General features: G+C 57.5%; 6 protein-coding genes across 6 annotated transcripts; 4 read left to right on the top strand and 2 right to left on the bottom strand.

Annotated features, from left to right (window-relative positions):
• Positions 1-929: 929 nt before the first annotated feature.
• On the bottom strand, positions 930-1,690 carry PG997_010521 (uncharacterized protein; the record flags this gene model as incomplete). The annotated part of the gene is given in 2 exon segments (XM_066814836.1): positions 930-1,364; positions 1,376-1,690. The coding sequence occupies 2 exon segments, from the start codon at positions 1,688-1,690 to the stop codon at positions 930-932; spliced, it is 750 nt and encodes a 249-aa protein (XP_066666798.1).
• Positions 1,691-2,969: 1,279 nt separating this feature from the next.
• PG997_010520 (uncharacterized protein) lies at positions 2,970-4,047 on the top strand (the record flags this gene model as incomplete). Its single annotated transcript, XM_066814835.1, has 3 exons — positions 2,970-3,406; positions 3,502-3,532; positions 3,697-4,047. 3 exons carry the CDS (start codon positions 2,970-2,972, stop codon positions 4,045-4,047), a joined length of 819 nt encoding a protein of 272 aa, XP_066666797.1.
• A 389-nt stretch (positions 4,048-4,436) lies between these two features.
• PG997_010519 (phosphatidylserine decarboxylase-domain-containing protein) lies at positions 4,437-5,588 on the bottom strand (the record flags this gene model as incomplete). Its single annotated transcript, XM_066814834.1, has 1 exon — positions 4,437-5,588. One exon carries the CDS (start codon positions 5,586-5,588, stop codon positions 4,437-4,439), a length of 1,152 nt encoding a protein of 383 aa, XP_066666796.1.
• A 1,979-nt stretch (positions 5,589-7,567) lies between these two features.
• PG997_010518 (uncharacterized protein) lies at positions 7,568-14,295 on the top strand (the record flags this gene model as incomplete). Its single annotated transcript, XM_066814833.1, has 6 exons — positions 7,568-7,631; positions 7,694-7,785; positions 7,860-8,276; positions 8,339-8,969; positions 9,035-13,506; positions 13,570-14,295. 6 exons carry the CDS (start codon positions 7,568-7,570, stop codon positions 14,293-14,295), a joined length of 6,402 nt encoding a protein of 2,133 aa, XP_066666795.1.
• A 771-nt stretch (positions 14,296-15,066) lies between these two features.
• On the top strand, positions 15,067-15,686 carry PG997_010517 (putative ACC deaminase; the record flags this gene model as incomplete). Its single annotated transcript, XM_066814832.1, has 2 exons — positions 15,067-15,257; positions 15,320-15,686. The coding sequence occupies 2 exons, from the start codon at positions 15,067-15,069 to the stop codon at positions 15,684-15,686; spliced, it is 558 nt and encodes a 185-aa protein (XP_066666794.1).
• A 22-nt stretch (positions 15,687-15,708) lies between these two features.
• PG997_010516 (uncharacterized protein) lies at positions 15,709-16,158 on the top strand (the record flags this gene model as incomplete). The annotated part of the gene is made up of 1 exon (XM_066814831.1): positions 15,709-16,158. One exon carries the CDS (start codon positions 15,709-15,711, stop codon positions 16,156-16,158), a length of 450 nt encoding a protein of 149 aa, XP_066666793.1.
• Between the last annotated feature and the right edge of the window lie 893 nt (positions 16,159-17,051).

Raw genomic sequence — 17,051 nt, 5'->3', positions numbered from 1 at the left:
CTGGACGACATGCTCGCTCTGATCCGTCCCAAGAGCTCGACCTTGTGCACATCCAGTTCATTCGTCGCTGATCACACAAATGTCAACGGGAAGATCCAAAAAGGTCGGACGAGATCGACATGTTTGCTGGACCATTGCAGCATTCGGGGACTGACCACTCGGCGCCGCCGACACTGGCAAAATTCGCAATGACCGAGCCTCTCAGTCGGTACGCGTCAGTTCAATTGACCGGCGGAAAAAACAAAAAGTGGTGCAATTGCCCTTGAGCCTTGTCCTGTCTCATCTCGGCTTTCTCTGCATCCGGCCTGTCCACCGACCGCTCCGCTCCGGCAGAGTACACACTGCGTTTCCCCCATCATCCAATTTGCCAATTGCGGCATTACTGAGAGGGCTCATCAAGATCATCAAGAGAGGGACCGTACCACAGCGCGTTGCTGGACGGAACGGGCGTGCTGCGGCCAATGATACCTTAACCGGCGGCGACGCGTCACCAAGTGAGCCTTTTGACAAGACTCCGGACTGGCATGCCAATCCTCTCACACTTGTTTCGTTTGCTCGAGTAGCGTTCGAGCGCTGGTGGATGAGTCCGGAGTCGTGTCAGCGTCAGCATCAGCATCGCATCCGGCATCACGCCTGCAGAACCACATGCAAAGGGAAATCGTCCAAGTTGTTCAAACTAATCATGCCCTACATACCACACAACCTCAACAGGGTTGACAATTTCGATATACTACGTCTTATCTTACCCAGTACGGATATGCCTATTGATTATTATGGACTACACGGATAGCCCGCCTCAAGGAAAACAGAATTGTTTGGTAACGGCCATAACCAACATCCGGAGACAAGGACGGCTAATCGACTCAAGCCCGACCTACACAGGCCCAGACGTGCCGCCCACGCCCTCGCGTTCGCCTTCATCTCCAACATCATCGTCGTCGTCGTCGGTGGCAGACTCCACTGTCGCTGGACCTCCTCCCCCTCTGAGCACCGCCGCCGCCGTTCGACCTGAGGATCAGCACCGCATCGACCTCAGTCGCCAGCTGCCGCCGGATGCCCTCGTAGTAGCCGCCCCAGAGCTCCATGGCCGGGTCGAGCCCGTCGATGCGGCCCCAGACCATGCGCCACTCCTCCTCGCGCGACGACGACGCGGAGGAGTCGCCGAGTACCTGCCCCAGCACGTAGTCGTACAGCATCCCCATCTTGACGTCCTGCAGGTGCCGTTGCGAGTACCGTATCATGGGCAGCGCGACGCCCAGCCCCTCTAGCGGCGGCTGCCGAACGTGCATGACGCGCCAGGTCGCGCCGGAGCGCATGTAGGGATCCGGGTTGGCGGCGAGGGGAGGCGGCGGAACTGTGCCTGGCTGTAGAACACATCGTCGCCGCCTATGTCGTCGTCGGGGCCAGGTGTGAAGTACCCGCCAGGGCCGCCGTCCTGCTGCACTCGGGTGAAGAAGAAGGGGAACTTGGCGACCAGGAGCGGGTTCAAGACCGGCTCCAGGCCCTCGTGCGCCGGTGCGGGCTTGCGAAAGAGGTGGACCTGCAGCGCGGGCGATGTTTCGACGATGTCGTGCCAGCGGCAGCAAACTCGCTGGATAGACGTCAGGATGGTCTGCTGGTCGCTTTGGAGAAACATCTGCTCCAGGAGTTCGGTCGTGCCCAGAAATCTGGTCATGGGCGTGGCTGCCATGGTGCGCTTTGAATCTTCCGCGGACTAACTAACGGTGTCAGCCGAAGTTCAGCGCGACGTCGAAATCTCAGTTGTCTCTGGTGTTGTCTCTGGCACAGAAGAGATGTCGTCATCTGAGACACAACAGCATCGATAGAATCTCCCCAGACGTTCGGCGGCTATGGCTTTCGAAGGCCTTTGGGAACCCATCCGCCCATCCCAAGATGACGTTGGGCGTCCTTGGGGTGTGGCCATGCCAGGCCCTTCCCAATCAGGGAATGCTGTTGGTTCTGTTGCAGCCAACGGCGGATAAACCGCGTCCCAATCAGCACCCGAGGCGGCTGCCATCGGCCCGCTTAACCTGTCGAGGGGTGGTGTAAGCATCTTAGTAAGATGAGTCGTTCTTCGCTAAGCAGCGGGTTGTTTCGAAGTCCATTTCGCATTTCTGGCTTGGTGATCTTGCATGCGCTGGACTGGGCTGATGGAGGTTGAGGCGGACCCCGACAGTCGTGAGTATCACCCTACCCATACCCAGTCACCTTACCCGGCCTACCGGTGCGGCGCCAAACCGGACATTTCTCTGGTTGACCAATCTGAGCTCCTGCCCTGTGAGAAAGGCCCCCGATTAAGTAAGTGATGATGATCCTTGCGTGCAGTGGTTGAAGCCTCCCCGGTCGCATGCAACAATGCTCTACCTCTACTCATCCCCAACAAGGAAACCTGCAGCATCTGTAATTGCGATTTCGTTTGCCGTCTCTGTTCTTGATCTACTTCAATGCCTTCCGGAGCCTTCAATTGCGTACTTCGGTAGTGGTCTGGCGCTTGACCGTTGGGCTCGTCGGCGCGCAATCCCTCACCACGTGGCTATTGGCAAACATAGATGCGCCAGATTGTTTGTTAAAAATTATCTAGCGATGCTAATTATAGATACGCTCTGCGAGCTTAGATCCAATACGGGGCCCAAATCGCGTGTTCTGCGTGCTCGTATGCAAGGGGGTGTATGACCGTTGGAAGTGCCTACTCTACATGCGCCGGCTAAGCTGAGCAAACAGTATCATCCCTATCTTGTAGATTGACTGGGTCGCTTTTGAAACACAGAATACCTGACGACTGTTGTCTTGCGGTTCAGGCAGGAATGTAAGGTATGCGATGCTGTACTCGCCGTGAAACATCCACAGACAAACGGACGTAAGGCATGCGGGGGCGTTCTTCCCCGTAGCAAAGAGGGTTCCGACTCCTTTCATCAGCCATCATGGTATCTTAAACCCATAAAACGGGCGAAAAAGGCGCAGTAGATGCGATGGTACCTGAGCTACTGCGCAATCCACTTTGCGCGACCGAGGAAAGAAATACTATCACCCCGGGCCTCTGGGCCTTCTCCGGACCGCCGCCTCAGCGGCTACACGAGTCAGTACCAAGCGGGCTCGAGGTCATGCCGACTACTGAAGATATGACTGTTCCGGAGTCAGCTGAAGGGTCCGCGGCGGCTGCGCCACCGACGAAGCCACCGCCGCCATGGGCTGGCATGATACCCTGGGACAAGGAAGCCGAGCAGAAGATGGCGGTCAAACATGATGACCAAGGACAAGGCCGAGGCAAGAAGCGACGACGCTGGATCTGGATTCTTGTGATAATCGTGTTGCTGGCATTGGTCACGGCGCTGGGCTTGGGTCTGGGGCTCTCCATGCGAAAGAAACGCCTGGAGGAATCGTCGGATGGTTCGGGGAGATCAGGCGCGTAAGTCGGCTCACGGGCACGAGAGCCTCCGGGTAACTTATAAAGATGGGCCATTCGCTGGCTTCATGGTGGCTAACTTGGCGCCTTTAATGCAGAACATCCGGTAACACGCCCTCTGTACCGACGGTATGTATTCCCGCGGAATTCCTTCGAGTCACGTCCCCACCCGTCCACTTTCATCGACTGGGTGCGGCACAAAACGAATGATTGCCGTCTAACATATCTGCTCGACCCCTGATGCGGGGTCCGGTGGTAGGATCCTTCTCAAGCTGACCTCTTTCCCGTACCAGACCTCCACCGCCGCCCCAACCGCAACCCCCTCGGACACCGCCCCGCCGTGTCCTGGTGCCAACAACACCATCTACACAAATCAGGCCCACGAAGGCAACACGCAGTACCGGCGCATCTGCGGCATCTCGTACGACGGCAACGACATCCAGCCGCAGATGGCCGAGACCATGGGAGATTGCCTATCGCTCTGCTCCGGGTATGTCGGCGGCGGCGGCGTAGGGTGCGCGGGCGTGGTTTGGTACGACGCGGGCCCCCAGGGGACGGACCTGAACTGGTGCTGGCTGAAGCGGAGTATGGATAGGGCGGTGCTGAGTTACCGGGACTCGGCTCAGACGGCGATACGGTTATGAGCTTGGGCGGTGGGCGGGGGGCGGTCATGGGAGGGGGGCTGGGCTCACTTCCCTCTTCTTATCGATGCAGATTTAGGAGACATGCTGAAGTTGAAGGCCAAGCAAGTCCGTTGAGAGTTAGTTAGCGAGGGGCCACTCGACAAGCTGGATCTTTCAATTATCCGAATGCAAGGTAGCCATTGCTCATGAAATGGACACGTGGATTGATTGGTGATATCACAGACACCAATTACCCTTCAAGCAATGTAAGGCTGTTATGAATCATGTAGACTAGGACACGGAATCTGACTGGTCTAAATTTTGAAAGTACTTCGCTTGCTCGTTTCTCTATTCTAGGGTATGATTACAAATCTAGATGTTCAATTGACATCCGATTCCGCGAGCACTCCCTACGGGGACGCCCCGATCCTCCAGCCAACCTTGACCAACGTCTCGCAGTTCTGCTCGGTGCTGTTCCGTACCAAGTCCTGGTCGAGCTCGATGTCGCCCCGGGGGTGCAGCGTCACGACGGTGCTGCCGCCGTACTGGAACTTGCCGACGCACTGGCCCCTGCGCATCTGGGCGCCGGGTGTCTCGAGGCCGTCGACGTAAATAATGCTGCCGACCAGCATGGCGCCGATGGCCACGATGGCAACGTGCTTGCCCGTCCCCGCCTGCTCCACCATCATCACGCTGCGCCGGTTCTCACAGAAGACGTCGAGCGTGCCGCTCTGGTTGATGGCCTGCGGGTTCACCGTGTAGTACGTCCCCGGGATCTCCTCGACCGACTGCACCGTCCCGTCGACGGGCGCGTGCCAGCGGTGGTAGTCCTGGGGCGCGAGGCGGTGGATGGCGACGGTGCCGCCCTCGAAGAGCTTGGCCTTCTCCGCGCTACCTAAAAGCCGCTCGATTGTGAAGCCGGAGCCCTTGATCCAGTACTGCGTCGCCAGGTCCACGGTGGGGAACACCGACAGGCGGCAGTCGGCGACCGAGGAGACGACGCGGGGGTTCTCGGGCTCCGCGATGGGCCGGGCGTCCTCCCGAATGGCGCGCGAGAAGAAGGCGTTGAAGTTGGGGTACTTGGCCGGGTCGGGCTCGACGAGCTGGGCGAGCGAATCCTCGAGCGCGAAAGACTTGATAAACGGCAGGATGTGGTTGACCGACTCGGGCCGGTCGTAGGCCTCGCCCATCTTGCGGCTCTCCTTCTCGAGGTACTTCTCGGTGCGCTTCCAGTGCAGGAACTTGGCCTGCTTGGAGCCGTAGAAGAGCAGGTGCATGCCCAGGCGCACGTAGATGCTCATGGCCTCCCACGACTTCTGGCCCGTCTCGCGGTCGATGACGTAGTTGCCCAGGTGGTAGCTGTTTTCGAGTTCTTGGATGTCGATGTGGTGCGGCAGGTACTTCTTGATCCAACTGTGCGTCTCGGGCGTCTCGGCGTTGCCGTGGATGTGCTCCAGCGGCGACTCGTTGTGGTCGTTCACCGCGGCGTCGGTCAGGTCGCCCAAGGCCTTCTCGCTGCCGTGAGCGTCATCGTGGACGAGGTCTTGTATTTTGGAACCCATGGCGATTTGTGTCTAGTGTCAAACGTATGTGTGTATGGACTCCGGTGCTATGAGGAAAAGAAAAGAGCGCCCAACCGCAAGGTCGAGATATGAAGCCATGTTGTCGTGGGTATATGATGTCCAGTCTCCGCGAGGAATTCAACTACGTCACGACGGTAACCTGCTTTGCTGAGTGAGCTAGCCCAGAAGCTGGGTTTCCAGTCGCCAGGCAAAGCTGAAATACTCCGTTTGAGCTGACAGATTGGGAGCTAAGGGTAGACTAAATAGCCCTAACTGCCCAAGTCGAGTTCAGCTGCAGGCGAGCAAAGCACGTGGGCTCCGTGAGGAATTGCCTGTATGGAGAACCTGCAGCATGCAGCCGGGTTTGTTAGTGGGCAAACTCCCGGTTCCTTGGAAAGCCATGTTGTGTCAGTAGCGCTACCGCAGGGACGGTTAGGGGCGGGGTAAGCCCCTTGGCCCTCAGCTTTAGCGCTCGACCCCTGCCAAGATCCCCTCCCTCGCCGATCAAGGCTTGGCTGACGGGCGGCTGAGGGAGGGGCAGGATAGGCTATGACGAAAGTTGGATCTCTGTCGCTGTTGAAGACCAGATCATCAATATTGAAAATAAGAGACAGAGCTCAACCTGGTCCCCGTGTCTCCGTCCTATGTTCGGCGAAGTCTCTATCCCGCAGACGGCCCGGTCGCATCACACGATCTCAGATCCCGTCTGTAGGGACATTGAGAAGAGAAACCCGACCAACCAGAACCGCCAGTGGTTAACCAAGCATTGACGGATCAAGAGACACAGAGCACCACTGTCAACCATGCCATATTTACACAGAGACCGCCCCGTACTCAAGACACTCAGGCAGTAAGCGGCTAGTATTCGCGCCGTTGCGGCAGCCCGGCTTCCATAGCTTTGTACACCCATCAACGAGATACCCATTTCGGCATCAAAGTCCGCGCTCATGAGTCCGATACGCGATTCGCAATCAACCATCACCCGTCCGGCTGGGATGCCGCCCATGTCCGTCGAATGTTCCCTTTCTCACGTCTATCCAACTGCCTGTTTAACTTCATTCCCACTTGTTGCTGTTTACATTCGACCAGTCCGGAGTCTTGCCAAAGACATTCCTCGTCCCATCCTCGTAAGGCAGCGACATGCGCATGTCCAGCGCCACCACGACTCCAATCTGGGGTATCAACGTCTCCCACGGCGTACCAGCACCAATCATTCTTCCTTCTGCGCCGGTATACACCATTCAAGAATGGAGGAGTTCGTGGCAAATGAACCTGGGCATTATGGGCGGCATCTAGACCGAACTAATGTGCGGCAGCCGCTGAATCACGCATTCCATAATTCCAACGACATGTCCCTTTTTGGCCACCAACATGCATAAAAGACGAGAGGAAGTAATCATGTCGCAAGCCACGGCGCACTTTTTCGAGCTGAACGCACCCGCGTGCCGTGTGGGCTCAGCTGGTTGCTGGACCTCTTCCGTGCGCCACCATCCCCGCTGAGGCTCGCAAGAGACTCTGAAAAGATTCCTGTCGCATCCAATAGATTTCAATATTGATCAGCCCCATACATGAACTGAGTGGTTGCTTCTTTATGATAGATCAACACTGGCGTACCCCGCGGTATGGGATACATCCGGCCGCGGCGTATTGCACACTTCATCTGTCGGATTCGAAGGTAGCAATACATTACAGCAATGGAAGGCATGCTGCAAACCGGAAGTGAGTAGGATGCGAAAGCCCCGAACCAGAACACCAAGCTACCCGTTATGTTGACAGATGGAAGGACGGTGGCTGGCCTGGCTCCCTATTCGGCCCATCGTTTCTCTATCTAGAAGGGATGCCGAAACAGAGCTGAGAAGACCTAGAACATCTCTCTTTCCATTTATGTGACTGGTTTCCTTTCCGACCCGGAAATTGAGATTAAACCACTGAAAGAGCCCTTCCTCTTATAATTACCCCCTTTGCCATCTTCGCCCAAGATGGAAGAAAGCAAAAGCAAGATTTCCGCGACGAGCATGTTGGGTCTCCGGAAGTTGCCTCTAGGTAAGCGGTTCGCTTCTCTCTGTCGTTTTCTCGTGATCACTCAGCTCTTACCACAATCCCAGGTCTAGGAAAGCGTCGTTCTCGTTCTCGTACATCTTCTATCTCATCCAAGCAGTCCACCGAAGAGCTATCGTCAGATCCGGCCATGGCGGCGGTAATCACCAACGGCAATGCGGGCTCTCCACTCAAACAGCCTATCAAGGATGCCCCCAAACCTCTGTGGTCGAGGTGAGGCAGAGCAACGACTCCAGCCCGGTTCGGAGTGAGCGGCAGCCGCAACAGCAGCATTACCATGTCGAGACACGCACCACGTCCGACGAGCAACGAACAGTCACCATAAAGCACACCTTGACCGTGAGGGTGTACGAGGAGGCCCTTAAGGTCCGGAAGAGGATCATTCGTGAAGTCTACGACGTAGACGACGGACACTTTGATTATGTCAATCTCGAGTCCTACCTCACCTTCATCAGCGATGAGCGTCTGTTCCACATGCCCAAGAAGGGCAGCCGGTGGGATCGCGTCCTGCAAGAGGCCGAGTTCTTCGGGCTTCTGATTGATGAGTTCTCGTCCACTGTAGGAGACCTCGTCTCAGAGAGCTCTTTCGTTCGCGATACGGCACTTGGAGGATGTCAAATGCTTTTGGAGGTAAGTTACCTTCCTGTTAGTGGGATCACACCCGAAACAAACCAATTGACTTGCGAAACCAGTTGGGCTGCGACCAAGCCGAAGCCCTTGAGCCGACCTTCAACGTCCTGTACGAGTTCGGCCACCTCCTCGGCCACCTGATCCACCTGCGCGACCTCTTCACCGGCAATGAGACCATCACCCAGTCCATGAGCAACCTGTACGCGAGCCTCGTGCAGCTGATCGGCGACATCGCCGTGACCTACCGCCAGCGGATCAGCCGCCTCTCGTCGCGCAACAACACCGTCTCCATCGATTTTGACAAGGAGTTCTCCCACCAAATCCGGGACGTCTGGACCCTGCGGTCGCGCCTCTTCGAGCACATGTGGAGCCGTGCCCTTCGAAACGAACAAGACGTTACCTCCGAGCTGACTGCCCTCCAGCGCAAGCTTGCTCCCAGTACCAGCAGCGAAGAACGGTCGCAGTTGCTGTACGGTCGCATTACCGAGAAGGCCGAGCGGGCGGAGGGGACCTGCGAGTGGGTCGAGGACGACCTTGTCGACTTCCTCGAGAGCGGGGAGAACCTGCTGGCGATCACTGGCAGCCCTGGCTGTGGCAAGAGTGTCTTGTCGGCCTGGTTGCGCGAGCGTCTGCAGAGGCCCATCCATGTAGGCCGGGACAGAACGAAGTTTGAGACGTTCGGGTTCGCATTTGGTAAGATTCATTCATCTCCCAGCATACCACCGTTCTATTGCACTCCATCACTGACTATCACACAGCAAGCGACAACCCCGAGGAATCCACCACATTGGCCTTCCTCAAGAGCATGGCCTCCCAGTTATTGGCAATCAATGTCGGCGATGCCAGACTCCTCCAGAGGCTGATGCGTTCATTGGACGAGTGGGACTCGAAAAGAGATGCCGGCAAACTCGAGACCGACCTCTGGGCTGCCATCGAAATGGGCCTCGCCGCCATCAGCGGCCGCGATGTTCCCACGGTGATTATCGTTGACGCCCTGGATGAAGTCACAGATGGAGACGCGAAAGCTTCCATCCTTTCGGAAAAGCTCCGCGTCATCGCTAGTAAGCTCTCACTGGTGCGCGCCATTACCTTGTCGCGATCGGCAACGCAGCCCGCCAAGCCGGGGGTGCGGCACTTCAGCATCACGCCCGACCATCTGCGGGAGGATATCCGGGCCTATCTACATGCCTGCCTGTCCACCAGCATCATCGTCTCTAAACAAACTCGAGACAAGCAGCAAGCGTTCATGTCACTCATGGAGTCCCGCGCCAACGGCTCTTTTCTCTACGTCTATCTAATTTCGAAGCTCCTCGCGGCTGGTGCCGACTTCGACACCTTGAACAAGTCCTTGAGCTCCAATACTTTCAACCCCCTAAAAGAGCTGTTCGCCAAGGTCAACTTCAAGGACTCTGGCATCAGCCGACTGTTCACATTCGTCATCGCCGCCCAACGTCCCCTGACGGTAGGGGAAATGGAAGACATTTTGAGCGTCGACTTGACCGAACGCAAAAAGGTCACTTCTGTCGAACTGGCAAAGCTGGTCAGCCAAACCGCTGGTCTCATCGTCATCCGGGACGGCATTCTCCGTTTCAAGCACGCATCCATCCGCTCGCACGTCCTCAAGCAACAGTGCGGACAGGCTTTGCCTTCGCTCAACGATTGCCATCGCCAACTGACCATGACGCTGCTCCTGTTTGCCCGCATCCATTTGAGCCGGCCTCACGACCCGTGTCTGGACGGCGCCGACTCGACGTTGGTCCACCAGGTCTTCCGAACTCACCACATCATGGAATATCTCGTCTACCGCTGGATGTCCCACTTCCGACGCTCGTCCCTGGTCGGCAAAGCCGATGAATTATCTCTGCCTTCCGGGTTCAAGGAAATCTTCCCCGAGTCGACCCTGCTCTGCCTCCTCGAATGGTCCACGTGGCAAGAAGACTCTACCGACACGATTCAGCGACACGATTGGGCCCTCCGCATCCGCTCGACGTGTCTGGGCGAGAAGCACCCGTCCGTCCTCCAGGGGCTGATCGTGCTCGGGCACCTGTACCGCAGCCGGTCCGACGCACACAAGGCGAGTGAGTGCTTCTACAAGGCCTGTACGGTAGGCCAAGTCATCCTCTTCAAGTTCAGCCCCATCGTCGTGAGCTGCACCACCCTTTTCCTCGCCTGCTCCGACCACATCACGTTCACGAGCCGGACGACCATCTGCACATACCGCGAGGAGATGGTGCGGTTCATGATCGAAGTGTGCAAGGGCCAGCACGGCGCACATAGCGACGCCGTCATCCGCTGGTACAAGGTGTTGGCCCAGCTCTATGTGGACATCAAGGAGGAGTACATGGCGGCCATCATCTACAAGGAGCTCCAGGAGATCATCGTCATCCGTTGCGGTCGCGACTCGAAGGAGGCGTGGGCCGTGCGGAAGAGCCTCGCCGGCCTGAACATTGTGCTCAAAAAGGACGACGGGCCTCGCAGCATAGGCCAGGTAGAGGAGACTTTCTTCGAGTCCGTCGAGGATCTCGAGAGCACAGACGAGATGCGCATTACCATCCTGCTCCGCCTGGCCATCACGTACGAGGCCGAGTGCAAGCTGCTACTGGCGGAGAGGCTCTACCTCAGTCTCTGGCAGTCCATCTCTCACGCCTGCCGCCATAAAGCTACGCTTGAACTGCGCCTATGTCATATCGACATCGCGGTCAAGTACGTGCGCTTCCTCGAGCGGCAACAGCGCGTCGATGAGGCCCGCAACATCCTGCTCTGCCTGTGGACCGAGTACGAGCACCAGCACTTCGAGTCGCAGACGATAATCGCGCGCCTCAAAGAGCTGGCCCTGGTTTTCAAGGCGTTCGGGCTGCTCACCATCTCCGTCTCGATCCTCAAGCGGGTCTGGTGGTGGTTCAAGGAGAACAAGAAGGCCGACGACGAGGAGGCCGTCTCGACCACCGTCATTCTTACCGAGGTCGTCGAGGAGATAACCGAGACGATCACCGAAACCACCGTGCATACCACTGTCACGGAGACGATTAGTCGGGAGATCTTCGAGACCGTTTATACGAGATGCAAGTCTGGCCATGTCGACCGCCACTTCTACAAGGCGTGCCTCTCCTTGGCCAGCATCTACATCAAGCTGGGAAAGTGGGCTGAGGCCGAGACCATAATCCAGAGATCACTGGAATTGGTCTGGAAAGCTGTGCTGACTATGCACACCAGAATCCCCATCGAGGAGGAATTCGTCACGGAGCGAATCACCATGGCTATTCGATTGGCCACTTGCTACCAGCACCAGAGGTATTTGGAGAAGGCGGATCAGATCTACGTTCACATATACCGAGCCTGCCTCATCTCCCTAAAAGCGGACCACACCTCCGTCACCGAGGCCGTGGCGGTCCTGATCGCCTTCTACCAGGAGTACCACCAGCACGAAAAGGTGATCGGCATCTACAAGGAGCTGCTGCTGCACTACCGCCAGCACCTCGGCGCCAGCCACAAGCTAACGGTCCGCCTCCTCTACAAGCTTGCCGCCGAGTGCATGAAGCTGGGCAGGAAGGAGGCCTACGAGTACTACATCGAGATCGTCACGCTCTATATCGGGAAAGACGGCAGCTGCCACCCCGACGGGTTCGAGGCCGCCATCATCGTGGTCGAGTACTACTACCGCGAAAGCCGCTGGAAGGAGCTCCAGCAGCTCTGCGGCGTGCTTTGGGAGACCGTCACCCGCCACCAGCACTCGTTTACTGAAGTCTTCATCGAGACGGTGTACACGCGATACCGGTACGTGCTCGAAGTGCACGCTAAGTGCGACTTCGCCGCGCTCTACCGGCTGACCGTCCAGTACCGCGACGTGGTGAGGAAGTGCTTCGACGCGACGGCCGTGATCCTGGTCACGGCCATGCTGGCGCTGGCGGAGCTGTGCGAGAGGCACGAGGAGCACTACCACGAGTCCATCACCATCTACGAGGAGATCATCACCAAGACCAAGACGGTCACTACCGTCACCGAGACCAAAGTGCGCACCATCAAGAAACGCCTGTCCACCTTGTATGTAACCGTCGTCACCAGCGGCAAGAAGACCGACGGTGCGATCATCGAACGTGGTTGTGTCGTCTGTCGCGAGACATATGAGCAGCTCCAGGTGGAGCTGGGCTGGTGGCACGAAACCACGCTGCTCGCGCTCCGGGAGCTGGTGCTCATCTACAGCAAGCGTAGCAACAGTCGCGAGATCATTACTGAACTGCTCCAGGCCTCGATTGTCAAGATCATCTCCACGGTGCAGACCTCCAAGATCCTATATGATGCCGCCATCCTGCTGGCGTCCATCTACGTCGCGGTCGGCATGCAGCAGCAAGGCCAGGAGCTCCTCCGCCAACTCCGTCTCCTACTGCTATTCCCCGACTTCGCCGCCGAGGAGCCGGCGATGTGCGGACAGAGGGCCCTTTCTCTCAAGTTCGAGGCCAAGTCGACCAAAGTGACGCTCATCTTCCTCCTCGCCTTCGACGAGGGCCTGGCCGTGCATCATAACAAAGACTCCGTGTGCGGCTTCTCGCATCTGATGGCGGAGCTCCTCATGGAGTCGCTCCTGTACGAGCAGTACACCTCGGTCGTCTGTAACTTCAGCGAAAGCACCAACATCGAAGTCGTGCTCGAGCACGCCGCGCGCCTGCGGTACGTCTGGCTCGCGCGCGGCCGCACCAGCCTCGTCAACCTCCTGGACAAGAAGGTCTTCACCCTCTTCATGGCGCGGTACGGCCAACACCTGGGCGATACCAAAGAAAACGCTGCGTTCACCCTGTACGTCGCGCTGCTCTCAGAGATCGGCACCGCCACCACGTCCGACCGGACCACGATCGACTTCGCCCTGCTTACCTGCCGCGCCGTCACCGCCGCCGTCCGAGCGAAGCTGGTCGAGGAGAACGACTACGCGGACGCCCACGCCGTGGCCGGCTGCGGGTTCCGGTTCGCGGAGACGCAGCGCTTCTACCACCGCCGGCGCGAGTGCCTCGTCTACGGATACCGCCTCGCGGAGCTTCTCGCGGGCCATGGCGTGCCGAATTGGAAGTCGGCGGACGCTGGTCTTAATAAAAAGACGCAGGGCGCCAGCAAGATTGTGCTGCAGGTCGTCATGGCGGCCATGAAGGAGTCTGGCGTCGAGCCGGTCAATTTGCGCTTTGATGACCTGTCTAGCTTGATCCATCTCTTGTACGAACAGGAGAACTACGAAGAGCTCGAGGTAAGCCCCCTTCCCCATCTAATTTCTATCCGATTTCACACTTACTAACATACTCACCTCCAGCGCGTCCTCCTCTCCCTCTGGCACTCCCGCGAAGTCCAGCGCACCTGGTCCACCGACATCGTCTTGCGCATCGGCTCCCTCCTCGTCGAGGCCCACGCCCGCGTCCCCGGCCACCTCGACCGCGCCCTCGAGCTCTGCGGCACCATGTACTACAATGTGCGGCAGTCGCGCGGAGGCAGCAGCGCCAAGGCCCTGGACCTGGGCCGCCGGCTCACGAGCCTGCTGCAGTACGCGGGCCGCGCGCGCGAGGCCGGCCGCGTGCACGAGCGGGTGTTGCACGATTTGGACGAGATGAGCGGCGGCTATGACGACGCTGGCTGTGGGCAGAGGGCATTAGAAGTGAGGAGGGAGCGCATGCGGGCCGCGGCGGAGACGCATCTTGAGGGGATGCGGATGTGTGGATGGGGCGGCAGTGGCAACGGCAGCAGCAGTCCGACAACGCCCACGTCACGCCGGCGGTCCACGGCCGAGTTGTATCAGCGTCTCGCTGAGCGCTACGGCAAGCTGGGTGTACCCCCGGTCGACAAGTGGGAGGGCAAGAGCGTGGTCGAGAACGGGAGCAAGGGCCATGTCGAGTTCGGTTCGGTGTCTTGGGTCCTCCATGTCACAGATGATGAAAAAAGGGACGACGGCGAGAGCGCAGGTCTTAAGAGGGACTCAATCGGTCTAGCCAAGCAACGATGGGGCTGCTGGGGGAAGAGTCCTGAGGTGCAGCTTGTGCGGTAAGGGTCACAATGACGGCACTGGGATACTCGGGAGACGTCGTAATGACCTTTTCTATGTAAGGTCTTCTGTATGATGGTGGTGTCGTTGGCTCTGTGCCTGCAACAGGGGCTTGACCGGATGGATTTTCCGGTGCAAGTTCACAGCCCTTCTTTTATTTTCATTGCCCATTCTATATCGCTGGCTACACTGCTACTGTATTTCCTTGTCCAATGACTACATGACTACTCCTAGCAATAATACAGGCTCCTTCACTTGCTCTGTTCAGCCCACACCATCCCATACGCATCGCTACCCTTGCGACACTGTAACACAGCCGACCTGTTGCACAACCCACTCGACCTAAAGCAGTATGAAGTCAAATCTGTAATTCAATGTCATCGTATCCGGGCTCGTACTCCTCACCTGGAGCGAGCGAGTGCCGACAGCACTTACATAATGGAAACCGTGACCCATAATAGATAAGGTTAGCTTCGGATCTCCACGCCTCTTCAACATGACATGTCCGGCTTGGTATCTATCCAAGCAACTATAACGTTCGCCTGGACTTTCCTCAAGGGTAAAAATGAATGTCCGAATGGGAGTTGATATCTGAGGATCGGCCGGCCCGGGTACCGAAGAGTTGGAAGCTTCCCCCGACCATCGGAGCTAGACGTTGGTAGAGTAGACTCCTGCCCTATTTACTTACATGAGCCAACTCCAATAAAGTCTGGCCTTCCCTTGCCAAAGACTACAAACCACATCTTAAAGACTTAAGCAAATACCATTGGCATCATGTCTTCCCAAGTTAAGCTGCCCGAACCGTTTGCGAGCATCCCGCGGGAGTCGTTCCTCTTCGGACCATCCCCGATTCAACACCTGCCCCGCATTTCGGCAGAGCTCGGAGGCAAGGTCCAGGTCTACGCCAAGCGTGAAGACTGCAACTCGGGTCTCGCGTATGGAGGAAACAAGACTCGGAAGCTCGAGTAAGTGCAGTCAATCCTCTTTCAAGGCTTTCTGCAGTTCTGTTTGTTGACGATGGCGACAGATATTTGGCCGCTGAAGCCCGGGCGCAGGGCGCCGACACCCTCGTCAGCATCGGCGGGGTGCAGTCCAATCACACCCGGCAGGTCGCGGCCGTGGCCGCCAAGCTGGGCCTGCAGTGCGCCCTTGTGCAGGAGCACTGGGTCGAGTGGTCCGACCCGGGCTACGACAAGGTGGGCAACATCCAGCTGGCGCGGCTGATGGGCGCGGACTCGCGGCTGGACCCCTCGAGCTTCGGCATCGAGCACAAGGCCACGCTCCAGAAGCTCGAGGCCGAGCTCGCGGGCAAGGGGCGCAAGACGTACTACATCCCCGCGGGGGCGTCGGACCACCCGCTCGGCGGCCTCGGCTTCGCGCGCTGGGCTTTTTGAAGTGGCGGCCCAGGAGGCCGAGATGGGCGTCTTCTTCGACACGGTCATCGTCTGCGCCGTCACGGGCTCCACGTTCGCCGGTATGGTGGCCGGGTTCAAGCTGGCGGAGAAGAAGTGCGGGGCGCGCCCGCGCCGCGTCATCGGCATCGACGCCTCGGCGACCGTGAAGCAGACATTTGACCAAGTCCTGCGCATCGCGAAGACGACCGCGACCAAGATCGGGCTCGACGGCGACAAGGACATCACGGCCGACGACATTATTCTTGATGACCGGTACCACGGCGGCGTGTACGGCGTGCCGGACGAGCAGACGCTCGACGCGATCCGGTTCGGGGCGCGGACCGAGGCGTTCATTACGGATCCCGTGTACGAGGGCAAGAGCCTGGCGGGCATGATGGATATGATCCGCAAGGGCGAGCTGGCGGAGGGGAGCAATGTGCTCTATGCTCATCTGGGGGTCAGCTGGCTCTGAATGCCTACTCGGCGATTCAATGATCATGAAGCAGCAGAATATCTAGTTAGTAATTTGATGCTTGTTTATACCTGGTGATCAAATATCATGTTTTGTTCACTGATTATGGGTTTCTGGTGGCCTCAATACATCATCGCAAGATTCAGATAATGTCGAGTAGTAGGCGCTCCGGTGTTCGTTTCTAGCCTAGTCCAGATAGTTGCCATCTTGAGTTTGCTCGCTATCAAATCCCGGCAGTAAAGTCAGTTCTGGGAAGGATAGTTGATCGGCAGCTTGGACTTGGCCAACGATTTCTTGCATATAAACAAAGTTGCGGACGAAAAGCTTCCAAATATATAAAAATTCGGTTTCCTTGATGTCGAGACTCCAGACAGGCACCCACTGCCACTCGACAATCGAATGTGCCCCTGCGGTGTCTATAAAGAGTGAATCGCCCTGACTTGCTCAGATCGGCGTGGACGGGGGCGGGTCTGACAAGCAGTCCCACGTGTAGTAAACATTTTGGTGCCAATCCACCAAAGGAGCAAGTGTATTTCATTAGCAGATATAACAATATCTTGACCTTTTTCTTTAGAGCTTTACGTTTAACGTATGCTTCAACTTCTGTCTTCATTGAACTGTTCTCCTAAGGGTGTATGTATCTTCTCCAGGCTTATACCCATTAAAATGAGAATGCGCTGTTCTGTAGTCTGGATTGATAGGCGCGGAATCCCGTTTACCAATGGCACAATAGTGAGATAATAGGGCAGATGGCAGTTCCTCTTACATACTGAGACTTGACTTTCCTAATACTATACATTGGCTGGCCACTATAAATACATACGTAGCCGCCCAGCTCCCTCTCTGGTCCTAACATAGCGCCTATGGCGTGGCTGCTTGGGGCTGTCGGAATT

This window comes from Apiospora hydei (assembly GCF_038363865.1).
Source record: "Apiospora hydei strain CBS 114990 chromosome Unknown utg000007l_segment0_segment0, whole genome shotgun sequence".
Taxonomy (NCBI): domain Eukaryota; kingdom Fungi; phylum Ascomycota; class Sordariomycetes; order Amphisphaeriales; family Apiosporaceae; genus Apiospora; species Apiospora hydei.
The sequence above is the reverse complement of the archived record's forward strand: the minus strand, read 5'-3'. Positions and strand labels throughout refer to the sequence as shown.